Here is a 23,453-nt window from a genome sequence, read left to right on the forward strand (position 1 = left end):
TGTTGGTACATAATTTCAATATGATATATATGTAGGTAGGCTTGCCAAACGTCCCGAATTGGCCGGGACAGTCCCGAATTTCAGGGGGTGTCCCGGCGTCCCGTTCAGTTTTTCATTTTGGGCCGTTTTGTCCCGAATTTCCGTTTTTGTCCCAGAAAAAATTCGGGACGCGTTTTTTAACTTAACTAACTTTCTAGGTTTACCGGCAAAATTTACCTCTATAAATCAGAATTTGTTCTTAACTTGTTTAAATTTGTCATGCTTTCATCAGTTCGCTCTTCCACTTTGATAAACCTCTATAAGCGAGAAAATGTTGTATTAAACCGCCTTAAACGAAAAAATGAGCCGGGGGTCGCGTCCCGAATCGACATTTCGGATATTTGGCAAGCCTAGTTATGAGGACATTTTTCATACCAATTTCGAGGATTCCGATTTTACCCTCTCCTGAGCTACTGACATAATGATAGCCATCAGTTTAATGTTTACAATCGAGTTTCGAATTCAATTTTAACTTAGAAACACCACTTTTAATCAATGCAGTTGTTGTATTTGGTTGGAAGTTTGGTTTTAATGGTGATATCCAAGTTTGTCACAATCGAGATTTCCTATTCGACTGAAGAGCCTCATTATCTACTGCTTTTAACAGGTAAGGTCAGATTTCAACAGCTTAATTCTAAAAATTTCAGATCCATACTGATAAAATTAATGATGTGTTGTTTATGGATCTTCAGGTATTTCTTGAATTTGGGGGTTATGTCAAAAGATCTAAAGTTCTCTACAACAAAGCTGTTAGAATATACGCGCTACAACCAATGATCTTCGCAATGTCGTCAGTGACAATGACAAATTTCTCGCTGATATTGATACTTAACATCTTTTGCGACATTATTTTCTGAGAACTTTTAAAATGTTCCGAGAATGTTGGTTCTAAATTTGTGATATTGTTTGTTCAGAGAACTTTTATAAATGTTCCGATAATGTTAGTTTTTGCTAAATTTGTTGTATTTTCATTTTATACTTTTATTATAATTCGAGAAAGGATTCAGATCCATACTGATAAAATTAATGATGAGATGTTGTTCATGGATCTTCAGGTATTTAATTTCTTGAATTTGGGGGTTATGTCAAAAGATCTAAAGTTCTCTACAACAAAGCTGTTAAAATATACACGCTACAACCAATGATCTTCAACACTTTTCTTTCCAGTTTCTACAAATCAAAATGATTCAGGTAATACTTTTCAATTAGAACATAAAGAAACCAGCGTTCTTGATTCAAAAGATACCGATGCTCAAAATGAGCTTATCAATGTTTTAAAAGATTTTATCCTTAACGTGACCAAACAAAATGGCACCGATAAAACGAATAAGATTAAAGGATTTAAATTCATAGACATGGGTAAAATGTCGGATTGGAAAGATGAGATCGAAGAAATAAATATGACCATGTTTAGAAGTTACTTTAATGCAATGGAAAATATGAATGAAGAAACAAAAGGCAGTTCAGAATCTAGAGAAACCAATAGTTCACCTCACTTCATAGATGACAAATTTAAGGGTGAACATATAAATGACGAGCCAAGGGCATTAGAAAGCCTAAAACCAGATCCTATTTCTAAAAACATAAAAAGGCCAAATGAAAATAACTTATTCACGGATGAAAATGCTGTTTCAGCCTTAGATTTCACTAATAGTAAAGACAATAGATCGAATACAACTCTTCCTAACAGAAGAATAAGGGATACCAAACGAATTGGTCAGTTGCTGTTGTTGAAAACAAATGTACCTGCTAGTAATAATGAATCTTCGTTCAATATTCAAAGTTATAATCGAGAAAGGTTGCCATTTCATATGAACCAACCGTCCCGTCGCGTCGTTTACTCAAAACTCAATTTTCGTGTTTCGGTCCTCTGTAGAGTAAACCCCTTCAGTTGAAGCGACGAAGGTTCTAGAAATGAATTTATTTCCAGTGCATGAAGTTTCATAAGAAAGTACAAAAATGAAACGGGGGATGAGAGAAAATAAATATTAGTAGTAGAAATCACAATGATATCTCAAGTGTAAATTTAATTAATTTTCGAGAGGTGTATTTAGTTTTCTATTGTTGAGAGCCTCGTTCTAAGGGATGAGAGAAAATAAATATTAGTAGGAAGTAGAAATCACAATGATATCTCAAGTGTAAATTTAATTAATTTTCGAGAGGTGTATTTAGTTTTCTATTGTTGAGAGCCTCGTTCTAATAGTTGAATCTAACTATAATTTATTCATAAGAAATTTTAAAGCTTGTACCATTATTCCCCCAGTAAGAAAGAGATGATACACCGGATATTCAAACTTGAGTAGTATTTACCAAACAGATCTGAAAAATATTTCCAAGAAAAGATCAGATTGATAAGAATGCCCTTTCACATCAAACTTAACGTCTCACTGAACTTTGATGTTCATAATCTCAACTCGGGTGTGAAAATTTAGGATTTTTGAAAATGACTTTTAGGCTGGGTTCGGTCAGCTCATGTTTACCTCTGATCATATTCGGAGACTACTCCCAAACAGTCTAATAATATAAATTTCAAGGCGCAGCCACATTCGTGCTTTAGGCCGCGGACTAGTCTACATTACCAGAGAAAAAGAAAATCCATAAAAGTTGACAGAGTAGGTAAAGAAAGCTCTTACCTAGACCGCGTTTTACGAAGTTTTGGCTTCAATTCTGGATTGAACTGGGCATTAAGTATAGCTCAATCCTAGATTTATCTCAATTCTGATTTGGTAAACCCCGCTCTTAGTAATGTGATATGTGATACTGACATGTGATATTGACAAAAATTGTGAAGAAGCTACTCTCAGCTTCACCACAGATAATACATGCATTAGATTTTAGATGAGATACAAAATAAATGTCCTCGCAAAGTGAAAGAGCACGGGTTTACAGATTTACACTTTACAATTTGAATGGTTTCAGGTCCATACTGATAAAATTAATGATGAGGTGTTGTTTATGGATCTTCAGGTATTTAATTTCTTGAATTTGGGGGTTATGTCAAAAGATCTAAAGTTCTCTACAACAAAGCTGTTAGAATATACGCGCTACAACCAATGATCTTCAACACTTTTCTTTCCAGTTTCTACAAATCGAGATGATTCAGGTAATACTTTTCAATTAGAACATAAAGAAACCAGCGTTCTTGATTCAAAAGATACCGATGCTCAAAATGAGCTTATCAATGTTTTAAAAGATTTTATCCTCAACGTGACCAAACAAAATGGCACCGATAAAACGAATAAGATTAAAGGATTAAAATTCATAGACATGGGTAAAATGTCGGATTGGAAAGATGAGATCGAAGAAATAAATATGACAATGTTTAGAAGTTACTTTAATGCAATGGAAAATATGAATGAAGAAACAAAAAACAGTTCAGAATCTAGAGAAACCAATAGTTCACCTCACTTCATAGATGGCAAATTTAAGGGTGAACATATTACAAATGACGAACCAAGGGCATTAGAAAGCCTAAAACCAGATCCTATTTCTAAAAACATAAAAAGGCCAAATGAAAATGACTTATTTACGGATGACAATGCTGTTTCAGCTTTAGATTTCACTAATAGTAAAGACAATAGATCGAATACAACTCTTCCTAACAGAAGAATAAGGAATACCAAACGAATTGGTCAGTTGCTGTTGAAAACAAATGTACCTGCTAGTAATAATGAATCTTCGTTCAATATTCAAAGTTATAATTTTGTTTCATTCTTGCTTGGACAAAATCGCTTACTTTGGTCCATTCAAAAACTGAAAAACAAGTTTCTATATCTATTCAAGCTATTGTATTTCGTAGTTGAATCTAACTATAATTAATAAGAAAATTTAAAGCTTGTACCATTATCCCCCCAGTAAGAAAGAGAAAATACACCGGATATTCAAACTTGAGTAGTATTTACCAAACAGATCTGAAAAATATTTCCAAGAAAAGATCAGATTGATAAGAATGCCCTGCAAAAATGCAGAACCAAATGGACAAATGCCAAACAAATCAGTCTGAATACAACTCAAAATGCAGAGAAGAGATATTCATTTCCACTGGACTCAGGAATCCAAAATGCAAACCATCATCCAAGCTTATAGTACATGTTGTACCTAGACTTAATTTCGAACGCAATCGAACCAAGCATCATTGTCCACAAGTTCAACTTATTATCATTAAAAATTACTTCAGAATTCACAATAAATCATGAAATTGTAATTGTATTTCTTTGAATCGATGATAAAACTTTTGAATCTTTTTGGTTGAATTTTACCTTGAAATATTTTTATCTTTACAAGATCGCTCCATGGTAGATAAGTATGCTACTCAATGTTTCCTACTTAGGTAGTTGAATCTAACTATAATTAATAAGAAAATTTAAAGCTTGTACCATTATCCCCCCAGTAAGAAAGAGAAGATACACCGGATATTCAAACTTGAGTAGTATTTACCAAACAGATCTGAAAAATATTTCCAAGAAAAGATCAGAATGATAAGAATGCCCTTTCACATCAAACTTAACGTCTCACTGAACTTTGATGTTCATAATCTCAACTCGGGTGTGAAAATTTGGGATTTTTGGAAAATGACTTTTAGGCTGGGTTCTGTCAGCTCATGTTTACCTCTGATCATATTCGGAGACTACTCCCAAACAGTCTAATAATATAAATTTCAAGGCGCAGCCACATTCGTGCTTTAGGCCGCGGACTAGTCTACATTACCAGAGAAAAAGAAAATCCATAAAAGTTGACAGAGTAGGTAAAGAAAGCTCTTACCTAGAGCGTGTTTTACGAAGTCGGAGTTGGCTTCAATTCTGGATTGAACTGGGCATTAAGTATAGCTCAATCTTAGATTTATCTCAATTCTGATTTGGTAAACCCCGCTCTTAGTCATGTGATATGTAATACGTATTGACAAAAATTGTGAAGAAGCTACTCTCAGCTTCACCACAAATAATACATGCATTAGATTTTAGATGAGATACAAAATAAATGTCCTCGTAAAGTGAAAGAGCACGGGTTTACAGATTTACACTTTACAATTTGAATGGAAAAGCACAACTTTTATGCTTTCTGTCAGAAAAAGAACATTTTTCAGAGGGAATTAGAAAATATGGTAGCGTACCGTTAGCTTTTGTGTATTGTTTATAAGTAGCTTATCGAAATCTTTTATCCGACAATGTAGAAAATCAATTTCTCAAACACGAGGGCAAATACAAATCCAATTCAAATTTTCACTTTGCTATATTTATCAGGTTGAAATGTGATAGTTGAAAGAAGAGTTTTATTTAGGTTATTAAGTGACTAGGCGGCGAACCCTTGGACCAATCAAAGGCCTCAAAAACACGTGTGTACCCAATACCTCCACTTTGCTATATTTATCAGGTTGAAATGTGATAGTTGAATGAAGAGTTTTATTTAGGTTATTAAGTGACTAGGCGGCGAACCCTTGGACCAATCAAAGGCCTCAAAAACACGTGTGTACCCAATACCTATACCATATTTTGCATAAAATGAAATATGAAAAGTGTCCATTTTTCAACGACCGACTTATGTATTTCACAGATAATTTCGCAGTATTAAAGAGCGGGGCAGCGCTCCGACCGCCAAGTCAAAAAATGAGTGAGAAGCTATCAAGATATCATCCTACATCATGAAAGCTTGCAAGCCAAGATAGCTTGTTGAATACTTCTACTACAAACATAGTCTGATGTGAGCATTTGAGTGTGAGAAATTTCATTAGACGAATTAACAGTTCATAATGGCTGATTGATGAACATAAACTGTGCAAGAGCTCAACATGTCAGACTTCTGAAGATATCTATCATCAGTGAGATTCTCTTAATTAAAAGCTCATGTCACTCGGAATGAGAAAACGATGAGCTTTGTAAGCTTTTCTTCAAGTCAAAACAATAAAATGAGGTTGAGGGAGTTTGTCTTGAAAACAGAACGTTCAATACTACGCTTTGTTGGCAATGTCGTCAGTGACAATGACAAATTTCTCGCTGATATTGATACTTAACATCTTTTGCGACATTATTTTCTGAGAACTTTTAAAATGTTCCGAGAATGTTGGTTCTAAATTTGTGATATTGTTTGTTCAGAGAACTTTTATAAATGTTCCGATAATGTTAGTTTTTGCTAAATTTGTTGTATTTTCATTTTATACTTTTATTATAATTCGAGAAAGGTTGCCATTTCATATGAACCAACCGTCCCGTCGCGTCGTTTACTCAAAACTCAATTTTCGTGTTTCGGTCCTCTGTAGAGTAAACCCCTTCAGTTGAAGCGACGAAGGTTCTAGAAATGAATTTATTTCCAGTGCATGAAGTTTCATAAGAAAGTACAAAAATGCAACGAGGGATGAGAGAAAATAAATATTAGTAGGAAGTAGAAATCACAATGATATCTCAAGTGTAAATTTAATTAATTTTCGAGAGGTGTATTTAGTTTTCTATTGTTGAGAGCCTCGTTCTAAAGTCTGGAGCTCGCACATTTCTAGAATATATCTGTTTTAGCATTCAGGAGAGGGTTCAGGAAAGTTGCGCTACGGTTTCATTAATCTACCTACGTCCTACGGTATTTAATTTCACTTAATCGAATCTACCCACTCTATTTTTCTTTAATTACATAGAATTTTCTATGTAGGTTTCTAGATATCTACTCTTTTTAATTCTTTTTCTACTTTTTCTCAATCCTCTTTGAGGTCAAGAGCGTTTGCATATTGTATTTTACCTCTCCAATTCCGTCCATCCAAATTTCTTAAAGGGAAGATTTCACTTAATCGAATCTACCCACTCTATTTTTCTTTAATTACATTGAATTCTCTATGTAGGTATCTAGATATCTACTCTTTTTAATTCTTTTTCTCAATCCTCTTTGAGGTCAAGAGCGTTTGCATATTGTATTTTACCTCTCCAATTCCGTCCATCCAAATTTCTTAAAGGGAATAAATGTGTTTTCAATTTTTTGAAATCACAGTTAACTAACTTAAATGTAGAATTGTCTATTTCAAGGTTCCTTTTTGGACGATTTAGTTTCAAGTCATTGGTGAAAATCCCCTTGAAAGTAGGTAGTCAAATTTAAAGCACCAACAGTTTAGACGAGGAATTTAGGTAAATAAAAGTAGAAATTGCAAGAGGTTCTCGTCCTTCGAATCCGTAACCAAACATGTTGTAAATTTTGTAATAATACGTCTAACAAAAAAAGTTTCCATCTTGCTTTAAGTAAATAAATGTAGAAATTGAAAGAGGTTCTCGTCCTTCGAATCCGTAACCAAACATGTTGTAAATTTTGTAATAATACGTCTAACAAAAAAAGTTTCCATCTTGCTTTCTAAATTACTAGGTGTTACAGACCTTGAATTGTGGCTTGTGGTTTCGCATTGTATGTTCAAAGTTTTCTACAAAGGAACCTTGAAAAGTGATGATAAAGTCATTACGTATAGGTACGAGCACTTGGTAAATTTCAATATTTGTGCTCTTCCAAGACATTTTCGAGATTTTATTTACATAGCACATCCAAGTCAAATGTTATTTTCTACATGACTGCATCAGCTTCTATTTTGTTGGAAAGTTTACTTTGTCTCTTCCTCAACGAAGGTAAAGTTATTATCACCATCGATTTCATACGTTTCTGCTTTCAGCACCCTTGTGTTAGGGAAGAGTCTCTCCATCACCACTTCCTATTCCCCTATAAAGTCATCTCTTTTTCTCGGAAAATTGTGTGACCTTTTATTTAAATTTACTCAACCAGTGTGTGGGATCCTTTGCCTTTGAGTATTTCACAAGAAGAGTCAATCTAGTCAAGTTTAGAATTCAAAACTTTGAGATTTTTTGCTACAAAGGTATCCAATTCAAGTGTGAGTACTGTCAAAAATCAACAACTTTTGTTCTTCTCTCTTCTCTACAGTCTGTTTGGATACTTTTCAAGTTCCTTTTTTCCATTTTCTAATTTTTATTTTTATTTTTTATGGTAAGTCATCATGGTTTTCATAAATATTTTTTGAGAGAGAGGGTCCCATGTTCTCAACCTTTCGGAACCCTTTGACCCTAATATATTCAAATGTGTCCCATTTTCCCATTCCTTCATCTCTATTTCACAACGTTCCCTGACTTTCTATATTCCACATTTTCCTCTTGCTATCTTTCTCATATTGCTTTCTTTCTTATTATTTTTCAAGAATCATTCGAAGCATGCGAAATGTAGCTACTGGGAACGGTTGAAGTATTTTAGATGAAAAGTCCCTGGATTTCGAACAATATGGGGCAGAGATTGGTAGGTAATACAGGGGAATATGGAGTAGGTATATCAGAACAGTGGTGACTTACACATGCGAAGGTGTGTCCAAACATAGTCGAACGACGACGAGGTGGATCTATGTCGTCGAGACAGTGTGGACGGTTCAGTCGACATTGGTTAATGCCGATCGACGGGGGGTGGACTATGTGTAGACAATTGGACATACCTTAAAGCCCGCCTCACACTCACATGTCTAGGTTTGATATCACCAGTCAGAATGACTGGATAGTACTTCCGAGCTGCCCTAGAGTGGGGTTTGGGCTTTAAGCAGTGGTTATGAGTAGGCTTGCCAAACGTCCCGAATTGGCCGGGACAGTCCCGAATTTCAGGGGGTGTCCCGGCGTCCCGTTCAGTTTTTCATTTTGGGCCGTTTTGTCCCGAATTTCCGTTTTTGTCCCAGAAAAAATTCGGGACGCGTTTTTTAACTTAACTAACTTTCTAGGTTTACCGGCAAAATTTACCTCTATAAATCAGAATTTGTTCTTAACTTGTTTAAATTTGTCATGCTTTCATCAGTTCGCTCTTCCACTTTGATAAACCTCTATAAGCGAGAAAATGTTGTATTAAACCGCCTTAAACGAAAAAATGAGCCGGGGGTCGCGTCCCGAATCGACATTTCGGATATTTGGCAAGCCTAGTTATGAGGACATTTTTCATACCAATTTCGAGGATTCCGATTTTACCCTCTCCTGAGCTACTGACATAATGATAGCCATCAGTTTAATGTTTACAATCGAGTTTCGAATTCAATTTTAACTTAGAAACACCACTTTTAATCAATGCAGTTGTTGTATTTGGTTGGAAGTTTGGTTTTAATGGTGATATCCAAGTTTGTCACAATCGAGATTTCCTATTCGACTGAAGAGCCTCATTATCTACTGCTTTTAACAGGTAAGGTCAGATTTCAACAGTTTAATTCTAAAAAATTCAGATCCATACTGATAAAATTAATGATGAGATGTTGTTCATGGATCTTCAGGTATTTAATTTCTTGAATTTGGGGGTTATGTCAAAAGATCTAAAGTTCTCTACAACAAAGCTGTTAAAATATACACGCTACAACCAATGATCTTCAACACTTTTCTTTCCAGTTTCTACAAATCAAAATGATTCAGGTAATACTTTTCAATTAGAACATAAAGACACCAGCGTTCTTGATTCAAAAGATACCGATGCTCAAAATGAGCTTATCAATGTTTTAAAAGATTTTATCCTCAACGTGACCAAACAAAATGGCACCGATAAAACGAATAATATTAAAGGATTTAAATTCATAGACATGGGTAAAATGTCGGATTGGAAAGATGAGATCGAAGAAATAAATATGACAATGTTTAGAAGTTACTTTAATGCAATGGAAAATATAAATGAAGAAACAAAAAACAGTTCAGAATCTAGAGAAACCAATAGTTCACCTCACTTCAGAGATGGCAAATTTAAGGGTGAACATATTATAAATGACGAACCAAGGGCATTAGAAGGCCTAAATCCAGATCCTTTTTCTAAAAACATTAAAAGGCCAAATGAAAATTACTCATTTACGGATGACAGTGCTGTTTCAGCCTTAGATTTCACTAATAGTAAAGACAATAGATCGAATACAACTCTTCCTAACAGAAGAATAAGGAATACCAAACGAATTGGTCAGTTGCTGTTGAAAACAAATGTACCTGCTAGTAATAATGAATCTTCGTTCAATATTCAAAGTTATAATATTGGTTCATTCTTGCTTGGACAAAATCGCTTACTTTGGTCCATTCAAAAACTGAAAAACAAGTTTCTATATCTATTCAAGCTATTGTATTTCAATTTAGCAATGCTAATGGAAACCATGTACGGAATCATGAAGGAATTCATGAAAAATATAAACAAACATAATGAGAACCATCAACAAGATGCCAATTTTTTGAATTGGGACCATTTAAAAAGTTGCATATCTATCATGAGAGAAAATTTAGTAACAGTTATCAAAGATTTCCCTTTGTTGGGTAACCAGAAAGAATTCCAAGGACCATTCTTCAGTCATTACTTATACTCTAATTGGGACCATTTAAAAAGTTGTATTTCTGCTTTGAATGGAAGTTTGATCAGTGCTCTCTCTGCATATTCCAATATCATATCAAGTTTATTATTCACTGGTATAGGGATAATACTTCTGATTTCATACCTGCATTTGAAACGAAGGATGGATATTCTAGAAACAGAGAAATTGTCAGAATTACAAGAAATAAGACTCTTTAAAGCTCAAAACTAGAAGAGTCAATCTAGTCAAGTTTAGAATTCAAAACTTTGAGATTTTTTGCTACAAAGGTATCCAATTCAAGTGAGTACTTGTCAAAAATCAACGACTTTTGTTCTTCTCTCTTCTCTACAGTCTGTTTGGATACTTTTCAAGTTCTTTTTTCCAATTTCTAATTTTTATTTTTCTTTTTTTATGGTAAGTCATCATGGTTTTCATAAATATTTTTTGAGAGAGAGGGTCCCATGTTCTCAACCTTTCGGAACCCTTTGACCCTAATATATTCAAATGTGTCCCATTTTCCCATTCCTTCATCTCTATTTCACAATGTTCCCTGACTTTCTATATTCCTTCCACATTTTCCTCTTGCTATCTTTCTCATATTGCTTTCTTTCTTATTATTTTTCAAGAATCATTCGAAGCATGCGAAATGTAGCTATTTAGTACATACATTTTAATGGATGCAATAAATAAATTACACAGTATCTTCTCAGAGCACTACAAAATGTTTTTAGAAAAATCTTTCCCATTTGAAGTTTGTTGTGAACATGGGTTCAAGTTTTAATGTATGATATAAATGACGAACCAAGGGCATTAGAAAGCCTAAAACCAGATCCTATTTCTAAAAACGTAAAAAGGCCAAATGAAAATTACTTATTTACGGATGACAATGCTGTTTCAGCCTTAGATTTCACTAATAAAAAAGACAATAGATCGAATACAACTCTTCCTAACAGAAGAATAAGGAATACCAAACGAATTGGTCAGTTGCTGTTGTTGAAAACAAATGTTCCTGCTAGTAATAATGAATCTTCGTTCAATATTCAAAGTTATAACCTATTTTTTATTTTTCGCAAAAAGGAATTCATAAAAGTAAAGTGTTGTGAGTGCTCTGCATTTTTCCCCGCAAATATAACTGTTGTTAATAGGGAGATTTCGCATCGAATCCTGATCCCCATAACGCAACCCATGTTGGCGCCATCTTGTTTACATCATGTTTTTAGATTTAGCACGGGATCGAGTTCATTCCTGCTTGGACAAAATCGCTTACTTTGGTCCATTCATAAACTGAAAAACAAGTTCCTATATCTATTCAAGCTATTGTATTTCAATATAGCAATGCTAATGGAAACCATGTACGGAATCATGAAGGAACTCATGAAAAATATAAACAAACATAATGAGAACCATCAACAAGATGCCAATTTCTTGAATTGGGACCATTTAAAAAGTTACATATCTATCATGAGAGAAAATTTAGTAACAGTTATCAAAGATTTCCCTTTGTTGGGTAATCAGAAAGAATTCCAAGGACCATTCTTCAGTCATTACTTATACTCTAATTGGGACCATTTAAAAAGTTGTATTTCTGCTTTGAATGGAAGTTTGATCAGTGCTCTATCTGCATATTCCAATATCATATCAAGTTTATTATTCACTGGTATAGTGATAATATTTTTGATTTTATACCTGCATTTGAAACGAAGGATGGATATTCTAGAAACAGAGAAATTGTCAGAATTACAAGAAATAAGACTCTTTAAAGCTCAAAACGTTATTCACTGGTATAGCGATAATACTTCTGATTTTATACCTGCATTTGAAACGAAGGATAGATATTCTAGAAACAGAGAAATTGTCAGAGTTACAAGAAATAAGACTCTTTAAAGCTCAAAACTCATCAGAGCTGTTGAAAAATAACAGGATACTTTACAACATTCGAAGAGATTTGAAGGCAATGCAAAAGTTTAATGAAATGGCACTAAGCAAGTGTAAACAGGGAATCGATCTGCATTTGAAAATGAGTAAAACCAATCTGGATAACATGAAACTGGTATTTGAATTTGTAGAAAAACGAATGAAATACGTTATAAGATACTTGGGAGATAAATTCAGAGGTGAGTAATTGAGTTTTGTTGGAACTAAAGGAGATAGTTTATGTATATCTACGTTTATGTATCTTTGAGTATTAAACTAGGGATTAAAGTAGGAATTGGCCCAGATTACCATCATTTTAATTGAATTGAGCTTTTTTCAAGTTCGTAACAAATATTAACATTTTTATAGGTATTGAAACACTTTTCTATTTTCTAATGGCTTTCTCCTTTTCCTCCAGTTCTATTGGACGAAAATATCAAGAGAGACCTTTCCGAACTGCATTTGATGAAGTTTGAAAACAATACTGATCACAATGTTGCCAAAGAAAACAATGGAAAAGGTGATAACAGCACTGACTCGAGCTCTGAAAGAATTCCTCCATTGTATCTTGGAGTATTAAACTAGGGATTAAAGTAGGAATTGGCCCAGATTATCATCATTTTAATTAAATTGAGCTTTTTTCAAGTTGGTACCAAATATTGACATTTTTATAGGTATTGAAACACTTTTCTATTTCTAATGGACTTTCTCCTTTTCCTTCAGTTCTATTGGACGAAAAAATCAAGAGAGACCTTTCCGAACTGCATTTGATGAAGTGTGAAAACAATACTGATCACAATGTTGCCAAAGAAAACAATGGAAAAGGTGATAACAGCACTGACTCGAGCTCTGAAAGAATTCCTCCATGAGTATTAAACTAGGGATTAAAATAGGAATTGGCCCAGATTATCATCATTTTAATTAAATTGAGCTTTTTTCAAGTTGGTAACAAATATTGACATTTTTATAGGTATTGAAACACTTTTCTATTTTCTAATGAACTTTCTCCTTTTCCTCCAGTTCTATTGGACGACAAAATCAAGAGAGACCTTTCCGAACTGCATTTGATGAAGTGTAAAAACAATACTGATCACAATGTTGCCAAAGAAAACAATGGAAAAGGTGATAACAGCACTGACTCGAGCTCTGAAAGAATTCCTCCATCTGAGTTGAAGTCTAAAGATCTGAATCCTCATGCTGTCAAGCCCAAACAAAAATGCAGAACCAAATGGACAAATGCCAAACAAATCAGTCTGAATACAACTCAATATGCAGAGAAGAGATATTCATTTCCACTGGACTCAGGAATCCAAAATGCAAACCATCATCCAAGCTTATAGTACATGTTGTGATAGTTGACCATCTGGGCACTCGCGTGCTTCTGTTTTTTCCAGCCCCACTCAGGCTTGAGAATAATGCGAGTAGGCAGATAGCTTTTCGTCGAATGGGAGGATAAAATTCCTGTCACTAAAAGCCTCAGCAGTTATAAACGTAGAGTGACGGTAAATCTCTATCAAACGACAAACTTTTCGAAAGAAAATGTTAAACGGTACCTAGACTTAATTTCGAACCAAGCATCATTGTCCACAAGTTCAACTTATTATCATTAAAAATTACTTCAGAATTCACAATAAATCAACAAATCAGTCTGAATACAACTCAATATGCAGAAAAGAGATATTCATTTCCACTGAACTCAGGAATCCAAAATGCAAACCATCATCCAAGCTTATAGTACATGTTGTACCTAGACTTAATTTCGAACCAAGCATCATTGTCCACAAGTTCAACTTATTATCATTAAAAATTACTTCAGAATTCACAATAAATCAACATGTTGTAGGTACCTAGACTTAATTTCGAACCAAGCATCATTGTCCACAAGTTCAACTTATTATCATTAAAAATTAGGTACCTACTTCAGAATTCACAATAAATCATGAAATTCTTTGAATCGATGATAAAACTTTTGAATCTTTTTGGTTGAATTTTACCTTGAAATATTTTTATCTTTACAAGATCGCTCCATGGTCTTCACTTGATGAGCCATTCGTTCTGCAGACACTGTTCCGCCGTTTCCCTTTTGTTCGGATTCAGCCTCAACATTGGGATGAGGAATCTCACCAACTGTTTAGCGTCCTCCTTCGGTATCTTGTACGATTTGGCGAGGATCCGATAGAAATTGTCCTTGGCATTCATACTTGTAATGTTATGTTGGTCCCGCTCCAGTAGAACTTTGATGTTGCGGATGCATCGCTCGTTGTCCATCAGATTCGGTGGTATTTCTGCCATCAGCTGGATGATCTTCAAGATGTGGTGCTCGTCAATGGTGTAGTATTTGGATTCGAATGGGTTGAACATGTAGTCTCCCGTGACCAATTCGAAGGTCAGACAGGCCGTGCTCCAAATGTCGATCTTCATGTCGAACTCCTTGGTGTAGATGAGCTCGACAGCTTTGTATTGCCTGACAAACAGAGTTGTAAGTAAGTTATTCGGGTGACTGACATGTAAGAAAGATTAATGGTATCTACTGATTACTGAACTAATGTAGGATAGATATACTTACCAAAATCCCCTTGCCTAGGTGACTTCTGGTTTACTTACCTGTGTATATCTTCTCTACAAATGGTCTCATCATTCTCAGGTCGAACATATTCCAAATCCGTGATAACAATTTCAATATTCGGGTGACTGATATGTAAGAAAGATTAATGGTATGTACTGATTACTGAACTAATGTAGGATAGATATACTTACCAAAATCCCCTTGCCTAGGTGACTTTTGGTTTACTTACCTGTGTATATCTTCTCTACAAATGGTCTCATCATTCTCAGGTCGAACATATTCCAAATCCGTGATAACAATTTCAAACAAAATGTGTGTCATGCGCAGAAACCAAAACTCGTCGAGCATCGTCACGATCCCCAAAAAAAATGCGTTGCGAAATCTGTCTAATATTTTCAGGTCGTGCACAGAGCTTCTAAACGTATAATGATATTTATGCTTACTTACTTACTTACTTACTGCCGTGGCATCTCAGACCGGAGTTGATCCATTGCCTCGACAAGCTTCCTCCTCCAGGAGGAGGAGGAGTAGGAAGAAAGAGAAGAAGAAGAAGAAGAAGAAGAAGAAGAAGAAGAAAAACTTGAGAAAATATTATTTCGATGCTTGCTTGTGATATATTTGAGTTGCTATTATTCTTTCTTCTGTATACCTACATAGGTACATATTTCTAGATGCTTTCTCAGCGGAAATGCAAGCTTTTGAGTTACGCACATTTAGCTACTTACACAATTATTTATTAACCGAGGTAGGTATCAGTGATTTGAATAAATCACAGTACGAGTACCTACTGTGTTAATTCTTCAGTACCCATCAGCATAAAAATCGGACCAACCAACCAACCAACCCCGTTCGTTGGAGAGTTATTTTTCACGAAGAACGAGGGGACAAACAAGAAGGCACACATTCAATATTTTGTGTGTTGCACTTTGCATACACAACATAGTTTTCAGGCATTCATACAATTTTATTTTGAGCCCAGGATTCCAGGAAAAATTGGAGTTCAATAAATTAGGATTGCCACTTGCCAGTTAGTATAGTATAGATCAGTTGCGCTTACTTGGGTGATGTTTCAAAGTCATATAGCAGGAAAAATGAGGACCAACGGAATTTTTCTTTTTCTTCTACGACTTCTGGATTCCGAGATAAATCGATTTAAAAAATACCGGTAAATTGTGAACTTTGACGTCACGGCAGACGCTCCCGTAGGCGAAGACGTCACATCAAATGTCCCGAGCAAAGCTCCCTCGCAGGCAACCGTAACGCATTAATGTGTTTGTGCGCATACGTCTCTGCGGAGTTCTTTCTGCTCCTCCGCTAGCGCGCTTGCATAGTGTCGCTACCTAACGGACGAAAAAAACAATTGCGTAGTCTGACGTCACACATATTTGAACTCTTTCATTAGAACGGAAAATAAAAATTGAATTTTCAACCTTTTACAGTTATTTTTTCGGAGTTTTGACCTCGGATTTGAATTTTTCCCAACTTTTTACATAAGAATTGACCATTTATTTATAATTTTTACCCATTTGCAACTGCTCCATTATAGGATGCAGAAGATTACGAGTAAGCAACATCAAATCCTCAAGTCATGAGAACGCTCAAAAAAAGTAAAATGTTGAGTTTTTCTTTTACTTTCTAGTTTTTTCCTTCTTCATATCAAACGCCTTGAAGTAAAGGTCAGCAGGAGAAACCCCTAACTGATGTCTGATATTATTTTCGAGGGGGTTTTTCTTTTTAACATTTCTCCAAGTCAATTTTCTTTTCAGTCGGAAAGCGAAAAAGAAAAGGAAAAACACAACACGGGGAAAGAAGAAGAAGCTGCATACAAAGCATAACTTGGTTCATACCAGCATCAAACCAGAGTCGATATTTTTCAAAGCAGATCACGTCTATATCATGACTTTGGTATATGAAACATACATTGCTTTCAATAACCCAATCCTGCCTAATTCATTCACGTGCAACTTACCAGATAGACTGGTGCATTTTAGAACTAACATTTCTGACGTCTATCCACACATTCAAACAAAAATGCTTCTACTGGACAAAGAGTTTGAACAATTTGTGAACAGGGAGGAAAATTTCCGTTTGAATGACTATGACATCAAACAAGTTTTAGATTTGCAGAAATGGTTAACAGATGGTAAGGATGAAAACCAAGGAGGAACCTCCCACACTGGTGAAATTTCAGAAAATGCAAACACTCTAATGAAGAGACTTTCCAGATATATCAAATCTAAGGTAAGATAATACAAAGTTATCTTGAAATAGATAGGTGTTCAGTCTAAAAATTATTTTTCGCAAAAAGGAATTCATAAAAGTAAAGTGTTGTGAGTGCTCTGCATTTTTCCCCGCAAATATAACAGAACTGTTAGAGGAAAATTTCCGTTTGAATGACTATGACATCAAACAAGTTTTAGATTTGCAGAAATGGTTAACAGATGGTAAGAATGAAAACCAAGGAGGAACCTCCCACACTGGTGAAATTTCAGAAAATGCAAACACCCTAATGAAGAGACTTTCCAGATATATCAAATCTAAGGTAAGATAATACAAAGTTATCTTGAAATAGATAGGTGTTCAGTCTAAAAATTGATTCATAAAAATGAAATTAGGTAGGTAATCTAAAATTTTAATTTCTTTATTTTTCCAGATCAACATACAGCAAGCCACAACTCACCAGGAGTGCCACGATCAACAATCCTCGAGCAAAACAAAATCAAAGTCCTGTTCCACCTGTAAAAGCAGTATTGGATCAAATTATAAATCAAGTAATACCACAAACTATGAAAGTACATCATTCAACTTTTCTACAAGTTCAAGTAGCAGCTCTTCTGGAATGAGTTCAAGAGAATCCAGTGATACTGAAAATGAAGTGAAAAAATTAAACCAGATCAATAGAGACGAAGTAGTCACTCAGGTTGGAATATGCTGTATTGAGGAAGAAGAGAACCCATTTACGAAAATTGGAAAAGTAACTGTAAAAGATTGTGACGAGTACAGGGAGGAAACAACTTCACTTATAGTGGAGACTCCAAATGAACAAGAGCATGGTCAAGAAGAAAATGAAACACCCAAGATTGAAGAGATGGAATCTGACAGTGATTCAAAAGAAAACAGTAATTTAGTTAACACTCAAATCGAACAGAAAGAAACAAACAACTACAATGATACTTGTACTCCAGATCTTGATGATGAGGAGAGACAAATACATGATAAATGCTCAGATCAGACTATGTAGTAGAAGTATTCAACAAGCTATCTTGGCTTGCAAGCTTTCATGATGTAGGATGATATCTTGATAGCTTCTCACTCATTTTTTGACTTGGCGGTCGGAGCGCTGCCCCGCTCTTACTGCGAAATTATCTGTCAAATACATAAGTCGGTCGTTGAAATATGGACATATTTCATTTTATGCAAAATATGGTATAGGTATTGGGTCCGAGTGACATGAGCTTTTAATTAAGAGAATCTCACTGATGATAGATATCTTCAGAAGTCTGACATGTTGAGCTCTTGCACAGTTTATGTTCATCAATCAGCCATTATGAACTGTTAATTCGTCTAATGAAATTTCTCACACTCAAATGCTCACATCAGACTATGTTTGTAGTAGAAGTATTCAACAAGCTATCTTGGCTTGCAATCTTTCATGATGTAGGATGATATCTTGATAGCTTCTCACTCATTTTTTTGACTTGGCGGTCGGAGCGCTGCCCCGCTCTTTAATACTGCGAAATTATCTGTCAAATACATAAGTCGGTCGTTGAAAAATGGACACTGATCAGACTATGTCGTAGAAGTATTCAACAAGCTATCTTGGCTTGCAAGCTTTCATGATGTAGGATGATATCTTGATAGGTTCTCACTCATTTTTTGACTTGGCGGTCGGAGCGCTGCCCCGCTCTTTAATACTGCGAAATTATCTGTGAAATACATAAGTCGGTCGTTGAAAAATGGACACTTTTCATATTTCATTTTATGCAAAATATGGTATAGGTATTGGGTACACACGTGTTGCAAGAGTAGAAATTGACAGTAAATCAGATTTTGTAGATAATTCAGAAGAAGACAGAGGCGATGTTCATACAAGCCCCAGTAAATCCAGATGTGAAAGTAATGGAGAACATGTTTGTCGATGCTATCATTGCCACAAGAGTAGAAATTGACAGTAAATCAGATTTTGTAGATAATTCTGAAGAAGACAGAGGCGATGTTCATACAAGCCCCAGTAAATCCAGATGTGAAAGTAATGGAGAACATGTTTGTCGATGCTATCATTGCCAGAATATGGATCAAAGCTGTCATGAAAAAGAAGAAGCTCCTACTCAAGGAGATTCTTCCTATTCAACCTCCACATCAACACAAGAATCTTACTCGGAGTTCCTTCTCTCTTACTGTAAACACAATACTTTATGTAAGACTTTCAGCAAGTATGTCAAGCAGATCAGTCAATTTGTGTACATGAACGAGGAACTCTTGTATCCAACGCAGAATATTGAAATTGTTATCACGGATTTGGAATATGTTCGACCTGAGAATGATGAGACCATTTGTAGAGAAGATATACACAGGTAAGTAAACCAGAAGTCACCTAGGCAAGGGGATTTTGGTAAGTATATCTATCCTACATTAGTTCAGTAATCAGTAGATACCATTAATCTTTCTTACATGTCAGTCACCCGAATAACTTACTTACAAATCTGTTTGTCAGGCAATACAAAGCTGTCGAGCTCATCTACACCAAGGAGTTCGACATGAAGATCGACATTTGGAGCACGGCCTGTCTGACCTTCGAATTGGTCACGGGAGACTACATGTTCAACCCATTCGAATCCAAATACTACACCATTGACGAGCACCACATCTTGAAGATCATCCAGCTGATGGCAGAAATACCACCGAATCTGATGGACAACGAGCGATGCATCCGCAACATCAAAATGTATGATAAAAGCACCGAGAGTGGAAGCTCAAGAAATTAATATAATATATGAAAAAGCTTTCTCTAAGAGCACGAAGAAATGCTTGAAATTATTTTTAATGTTGGTATTTTTTTATTTTTCGCAAAAAGGAATTCATAAAAGTAAAGTGTTGTGAGTGCTCTGCATTTTTCCCCGCAAATATAACTGTTGTTAATAAGAACTGTTGTTAATATTTTCGGGTCGTGCACAGAGCTTCTAAACGTATAATGATATTTATGCTACCTTGTTAAAATGTTTTTGTAAGATTTTAAAGTACCCATGTACGCAGAGAGGTTCCTATGTTGCCTTCCTTTAATTTCGAAAGCAAATGGGATTCTATTTCTTCAAAATAACTATATTAATACAGTTACCAGCACTTTTCTCTTTTCTAACGGGTTGTTTCTGACGAGTTGTTAATATTTTTGGGTCGTGCACAGAGCTTCTCAACGTATAATGATATTTATGGTACCTTGTTAAAATGTTTTTGTAAGATTTTAAATTACCCATATACCTACGCAGAGAGGTTCCTATGTTGCCTTCCTTTAATTTCAAAAGCAAATGAGATTCTATTTCTTCAAAATAACTATATTAATACAGTTACCAGCACTTTTCTCTTTTCTAACGGGTTGTTTCTGACGAATAAAAATGATGAAGAATGTGTATCCAAGATCTTTATCGACACGAGGAACTCTTTGTAGTTTGTTTTTCTTTTTCCATTTCACTGCTTTCAATAAATTCGTGTCCACTATTTTGAATCTTTTTGTGTATCAAGATCTTTATTGACACGAGGAACTCTTTGTAGTTTGTTTTTCTTTTTCCATTTCACTGCTTTCAATAAATTCGTGTCCACTATTTTGAATCTTTCTTTCAAGCTTCGGGGAATAAGGAAATAACATTTTGTTTTTCTTCGATAATTTTCCGTGGAAAATAAAATATTATGAAACCATCTGAGAATTTTATTTAACAGCTTCCTTTTATTCTCTTGTATTTTATTTTTCTGTCTGTCTACCTATATCATATTTTGTTACTGTGTTATTTGTTCAAAAGGGGGACACTGGCCTTCGAAAGTCTCAATCTTATGCTCGACCCTCACTCTCAGACCCAGGTGTGTCAGACGTTCTGAGCGTGAGCTTCGGGCATTATTTACACACTACATATGTACATACTTACGAGTAGATGAAATACATTGTTACCAAGTTGGTTGTAAAGTTCTAACCCAATGACCTTCCACAGGCTGATTAAACGGACCTAGGTAATTCTGTTTTCAATTTGTTCACCGAAGTCAAGCAACATTGCTTGTGGTTGGTATCCTGATAGTTGACTGAAAGTCTCAATCTTATGCTCGACCCTCACTCTCAGACCCAGGTGTGTCAGACGTTCTGAGCGTGAGCTTCGGGCATTTTTTACATACTACATACATACTTACGAGTAGATGAAATGCATTTTGTTACCAAGTTAGTTCTAAAGTTCTAACCCAACGACCTTCCACAGACTGATTAAACGGACCTAGGTGATTCTGTTTTCAATTTGTTCACCGAAGTTAAGCAACATTGCTTGTGGTTGGTATCCTGATAGTTGACCATCTGGGCACTCGCGTGCTGCTGGTTTTTCCAGCCCCACTCAGGCTTGAGAATAATGTGAGTAGGCAGATAGCTTTTCGTCGAATGGGAGGATAAAATGCCTGTCACTAAACGCCTCAGCAGTTATAAACGTAGAGTGACGGTAAATCTCTATCAAACGACAAACTTTTCGAAAGAAAATGTCAAACTCAGCATTGGTATCCTGATAGTTGACCATCTGGGCACTCGCGTGCTGCTGGTTTTTCCAGCCGCACTCAGGCTTGAGAATAATGTGAGTAGGCAGATAGCTTTTCGTCGAATGGGAGGATAAAATACCTGTCACTAAAAGCCTCAGCAGTTATAAACGTAGAGTGACGGTAAATCTCTATCAAACGACAAACTTTTCGAAAGAAAATGTCAAACTCAGCCGTCCCTGATGTTAACAATAAAATTTCACAGTTATATTCACAAACAATTTCAACAGTCTCATCACTTTCACTTGATAAACTGAGCCGTTCCTGATATTAACAATAAAATTTCACAGTTATATTCACAAACAATTTCAACAGTCTCATCACTTTCACTTGATGAGCCATTCGTTCTGCAGACACTGTTCCGCCGTTTCCCTTTTGTTCGGATTCAGCCTCAACATTGGTATTAGGAATCTCACCAACTGTTTAGCGTCCTCCTTCGGTATCTTGTACGATTTGGCGAGGATCCGATAGAAATTGTCCTTGGCATTCATACTTGTAATGTTATGTTGGTCCCGCTCCAGTAGAACTTTGATGTTGCGGATGCATCGCTCGTTGTCCATCAGATTCGGTGGTATTTCTGCCATCAGCTGGATGATCTTCAAGATGTGGTGCTCGTCAATGGTGTAGTATTTGGATTCGAATGGGTTGAACATGTAGTCTCCCGTGACCAATTCGAAGGTCAGACAGGCCGTGCTCCAAATGTCGATCTTCATGTCGAACTCCTTGGTGTAGATGAGCTCGACAGCTTTGTATTGCCTGACAAACAGATTTGTAAGTAAGTTATTCGGGTGACTGACATGTAAGAAAGATTAATGGTATCTACTGATTACTGAACTAATGTAGGATAGATATACTTACCAAAATCCCCTTGCCTAGGTGACTTCTGGTTTACTTACCTGTGTATATCTTCTCTACAAATGGTCTCATCATTCTCAGGTCGAACATATTCCAAATCCGTGATAACAATTTCAATATTCTGCGTTGGATACAAGAGTTCCTCGTTCATGTACACAAATTGACTGATCTGCTTGACATACTTGCTGAAAGTCTTACATAAAGTATTGTGTTTACAGTAAGAGAGAAGGAACTCCGAGTAAGATTCTTGTGTTGATGTGGAGGTTGAATAGGAAGAATCTCCTTGAGTAGGAGCTTCTTCTTTTTCATGACAGCTTTGATCCATATTCTGGCAATGATAGCATCGACAAACATGTTCTCCATTACTTTCACATCTGGATTTACTGGGGCTTGTATGAACATCGCCTCTGTCTTCTTCTGAATTATCTACAAAATCTGATTTACTGTCAATTTCTACTCTTGCCTCTTCATCAGTTTCTTTACTTATGTCATCCATCTCATCTGGACTTATTTGTATATCCACTTCATCATCACTTTCGAATTCCGAGTTTTGAAGTAACTTGAAAGACGCATTTTCTTCCAGTTCATGTATTTGTCTCTCCTCATCATCAAGATCTGGAGTACAAGTATCATTGTAGTTGTTTGTTTCTTTCTGTTCGATTTGTGTGTCAACTAAATTACTGTTTTCTTTTGAATCACTGTCAGATTCCATCTCTTCAATCTTGGGTGTTTCATTTTCTTCTTGACCAGAGTGTTAATTAAATTACTGTTTTCTTTTGAATCACTGTCAGATTCCATCTCTTCAATCTTGGGTGTTTCATTTTCTTCTTGACCAGGTTCTTGTTCATTTGGAGTCTCCACTATAAGTGAAGTTGTTTCCTCCCTGTACTCGTCACAATCCTTTTCAGTTACTTTTCCCATTTTCGTAAATGGGTTCTCTTCTTCCTCAATACAGCATATTCCAACCTGAGTGACTACTTCGTCTCTATTGAT

At 35.6% G+C, this 23,453-nt stretch overlaps 6 protein-coding genes across 6 annotated transcripts; 4 read left to right on the plus strand and 2 right to left on the minus strand.

The window, feature by feature from the left end:
• Nucleotides 1-458: 458 nt before the first annotated feature.
• LOC103516625 lies at nt 459-2,342 on the plus strand. Its single transcript, XM_008481599.2, has 3 exons — nt 459-646; nt 1,207-1,837; nt 2,303-2,342. The coding sequence occupies exons 1-3, from the start codon at nt 535-537 to the stop codon at nt 2,340-2,342; spliced, it is 783 nt and encodes a 260-aa protein (XP_008479821.1). The 5' UTR covers nt 459-534.
• Nucleotides 2,343-9,028: 6,686 nt separating this feature from the next.
• On the plus strand, nt 9,029-10,579 carry LOC103516626. Its single transcript, XM_008481602.2, has 2 exons — nt 9,029-9,216; nt 9,417-10,579. The coding sequence occupies exons 1-2, from the start codon at nt 9,105-9,107 to the stop codon at nt 10,577-10,579; spliced, it is 1,275 nt and encodes a 424-aa protein (XP_008479824.1). The 5' UTR covers nt 9,029-9,104.
• A 1,545-nt stretch (nt 10,580-12,124) lies between these two features.
• On the plus strand, nt 12,125-14,204 carry LOC103516622. The gene is made up of 4 exons (XM_026828965.1): nt 12,125-12,462; nt 12,986-13,123; nt 13,421-13,602; nt 14,094-14,204. Exons 1-3 carry the CDS (start codon nt 12,303-12,305, stop codon nt 13,600-13,602), a joined length of 480 nt encoding a protein of 159 aa, XP_026684766.1. The 5' UTR covers nt 12,125-12,302; the 3' UTR covers nt 14,094-14,204.
• Nucleotides 14,205-14,296: 92 nt separating this feature from the next.
• On the minus strand, nt 14,297-15,149 carry LOC103516627 (SRSF protein kinase 3-like). Its single transcript, XM_008481603.1, has 3 exons — nt 15,058-15,149; nt 14,867-14,953; nt 14,297-14,726 (listed from the first exon to the last, which is right to left on the minus strand). The coding sequence occupies exons 1-3, from the start codon at nt 15,147-15,149 to the stop codon at nt 14,297-14,299; spliced, it is 609 nt and encodes a 202-aa protein (XP_008479825.1).
• Nucleotides 15,150-18,853: 3,704 nt separating this feature from the next.
• On the plus strand, nt 18,854-19,813 carry LOC103516629 (probable serine/threonine-protein kinase sky1). Its single transcript, XM_017447133.2, has 3 exons — nt 18,854-18,956; nt 19,090-19,402; nt 19,543-19,813. Exons 2-3 carry the CDS (start codon nt 19,119-19,121, stop codon nt 19,811-19,813), a joined length of 555 nt encoding a protein of 184 aa, XP_017302622.1. The 5' UTR covers nt 18,854-18,956; nt 19,090-19,118.
• Nucleotides 19,814-21,866: 2,053 nt separating this feature from the next.
• Nucleotides 21,867-23,447, minus strand: LOC103516621 (SRSF protein kinase 2-like). Its single transcript, XM_026828964.1, has 3 exons — nt 23,294-23,447; nt 22,502-23,207; nt 21,867-22,361 (listed from the first exon to the last, which is right to left on the minus strand). The coding sequence occupies exons 1-3, from the start codon at nt 23,379-23,381 to the stop codon at nt 21,932-21,934; spliced, it is 1,224 nt and encodes a 407-aa protein (XP_026684765.1). The 5' UTR covers nt 23,382-23,447; the 3' UTR covers nt 21,867-21,931.
• Nucleotides 23,448-23,453: the final 6 nt, after the last annotated feature.

Source organism: Diaphorina citri, unplaced genomic scaffold, assembly GCF_000475195.1.
Source record: "Diaphorina citri unplaced genomic scaffold, Diaci psyllid genome assembly version 1.1 scaffold1620, whole genome shotgun sequence".
Classification (NCBI taxonomy): domain Eukaryota; kingdom Metazoa; phylum Arthropoda; class Insecta; order Hemiptera; family Psyllidae; genus Diaphorina; species Diaphorina citri.

Excerpts from the sequence above, each read along its gene's own strand:
- LOC103516622 (XM_026828965.1), top strand. The coding sequence starts at position 12,303 with ATGCAAAAGTTTAATGAAATGGCACTAAGCAAGTGTAAACAGGGAATC. Across the intron at positions 12,463-12,985 it reads CTTGGGAGATAAATTCAGAG|TTCTATTGGACGAAAAAATC; the intron begins GTGAGTAATTGA and ends CTTTTCCTTCAG. Across the intron at positions 13,124-13,420 it reads CTCGAGCTCTGAAAGAATTC|CTCCATCTGAGTTGAAGTCT; the intron begins CTCCATGAGTAT and ends CTGAAAGAATTC.
- LOC103516625 (XM_008481599.2), top strand. The coding sequence starts at position 535 with ATGCAGTTGTTGTATTTGGTTGGAAGTTTGGTTTTAATGGTGATATCC. Across the intron at positions 647-1,206 it reads TTATCTACTGCTTTTAACAG|TTTCTACAAATCAAAATGAT; the intron begins GTAAGGTCAGAT and ends TTTTCTTTCCAG. Across the intron at positions 1,838-2,302 it reads CAAAGTTATAATCGAGAAAG|TAAGAAAGAGATGATACACC; the intron begins GTTGCCATTTCA and ends TTATTCCCCCAG.
- LOC103516626 (XM_008481602.2), top strand. The coding sequence starts at position 9,105 with ATGCAGTTGTTGTATTTGGTTGGAAGTTTGGTTTTAATGGTGATATCC. Across the intron at positions 9,217-9,416 it reads TTATCTACTGCTTTTAACAG|TTTCTACAAATCAAAATGAT; the intron begins GTAAGGTCAGAT and ends TTTTCTTTCCAG.
- LOC103516621 (XM_026828964.1), bottom strand. The coding sequence starts at position 23,381 with ATGGGAAAAGTAACTGAAAAGGATTGTGACGAGTACAGGGAGGAAACA. Across the intron at positions 23,208-23,293 it reads TCCAAATGAACAAGAACCTG|GTCAAGAAGAAAATGAAACA; the intron begins GTCAAGAAGAAA and ends ATTAACACTCTG. Across the intron at positions 22,362-22,501 it reads TGTAGAGAAGATATACACAG|GCAATACAAAGCTGTCGAGC; the intron begins GTAAGTAAACCA and ends TCTGTTTGTCAG.
- LOC103516629 (XM_017447133.2), top strand. The coding sequence starts at position 19,119 with ATGGATCAAAGCTGTCATGAAAAAGAAGAAGCTCCTACTCAAGGAGAT. Across the intron at positions 19,403-19,542 it reads TGTAGAGAAGATATACACAG|GCAATACAAAGCTGTCGAGC; the intron begins GTAAGTAAACCA and ends TCTGTTTGTCAG.
- LOC103516627 (XM_008481603.1), bottom strand. The coding sequence starts at position 15,149 with ATGACACACATTTTGTTTGAAATTGTTATCACGGATTTGGAATATGTT. Across the intron at positions 14,954-15,057 it reads TGTAGAGAAGATATACACAG|TCACCCGAATATTGAAATTG; the intron begins GTAAGTAAACCA and ends CTTACATATCAG. Across the intron at positions 14,727-14,866 it reads TGTAGAGAAGATATACACAG|GCAATACAAAGCTGTCGAGC; the intron begins GTAAGTAAACCA and ends TCTGTTTGTCAG.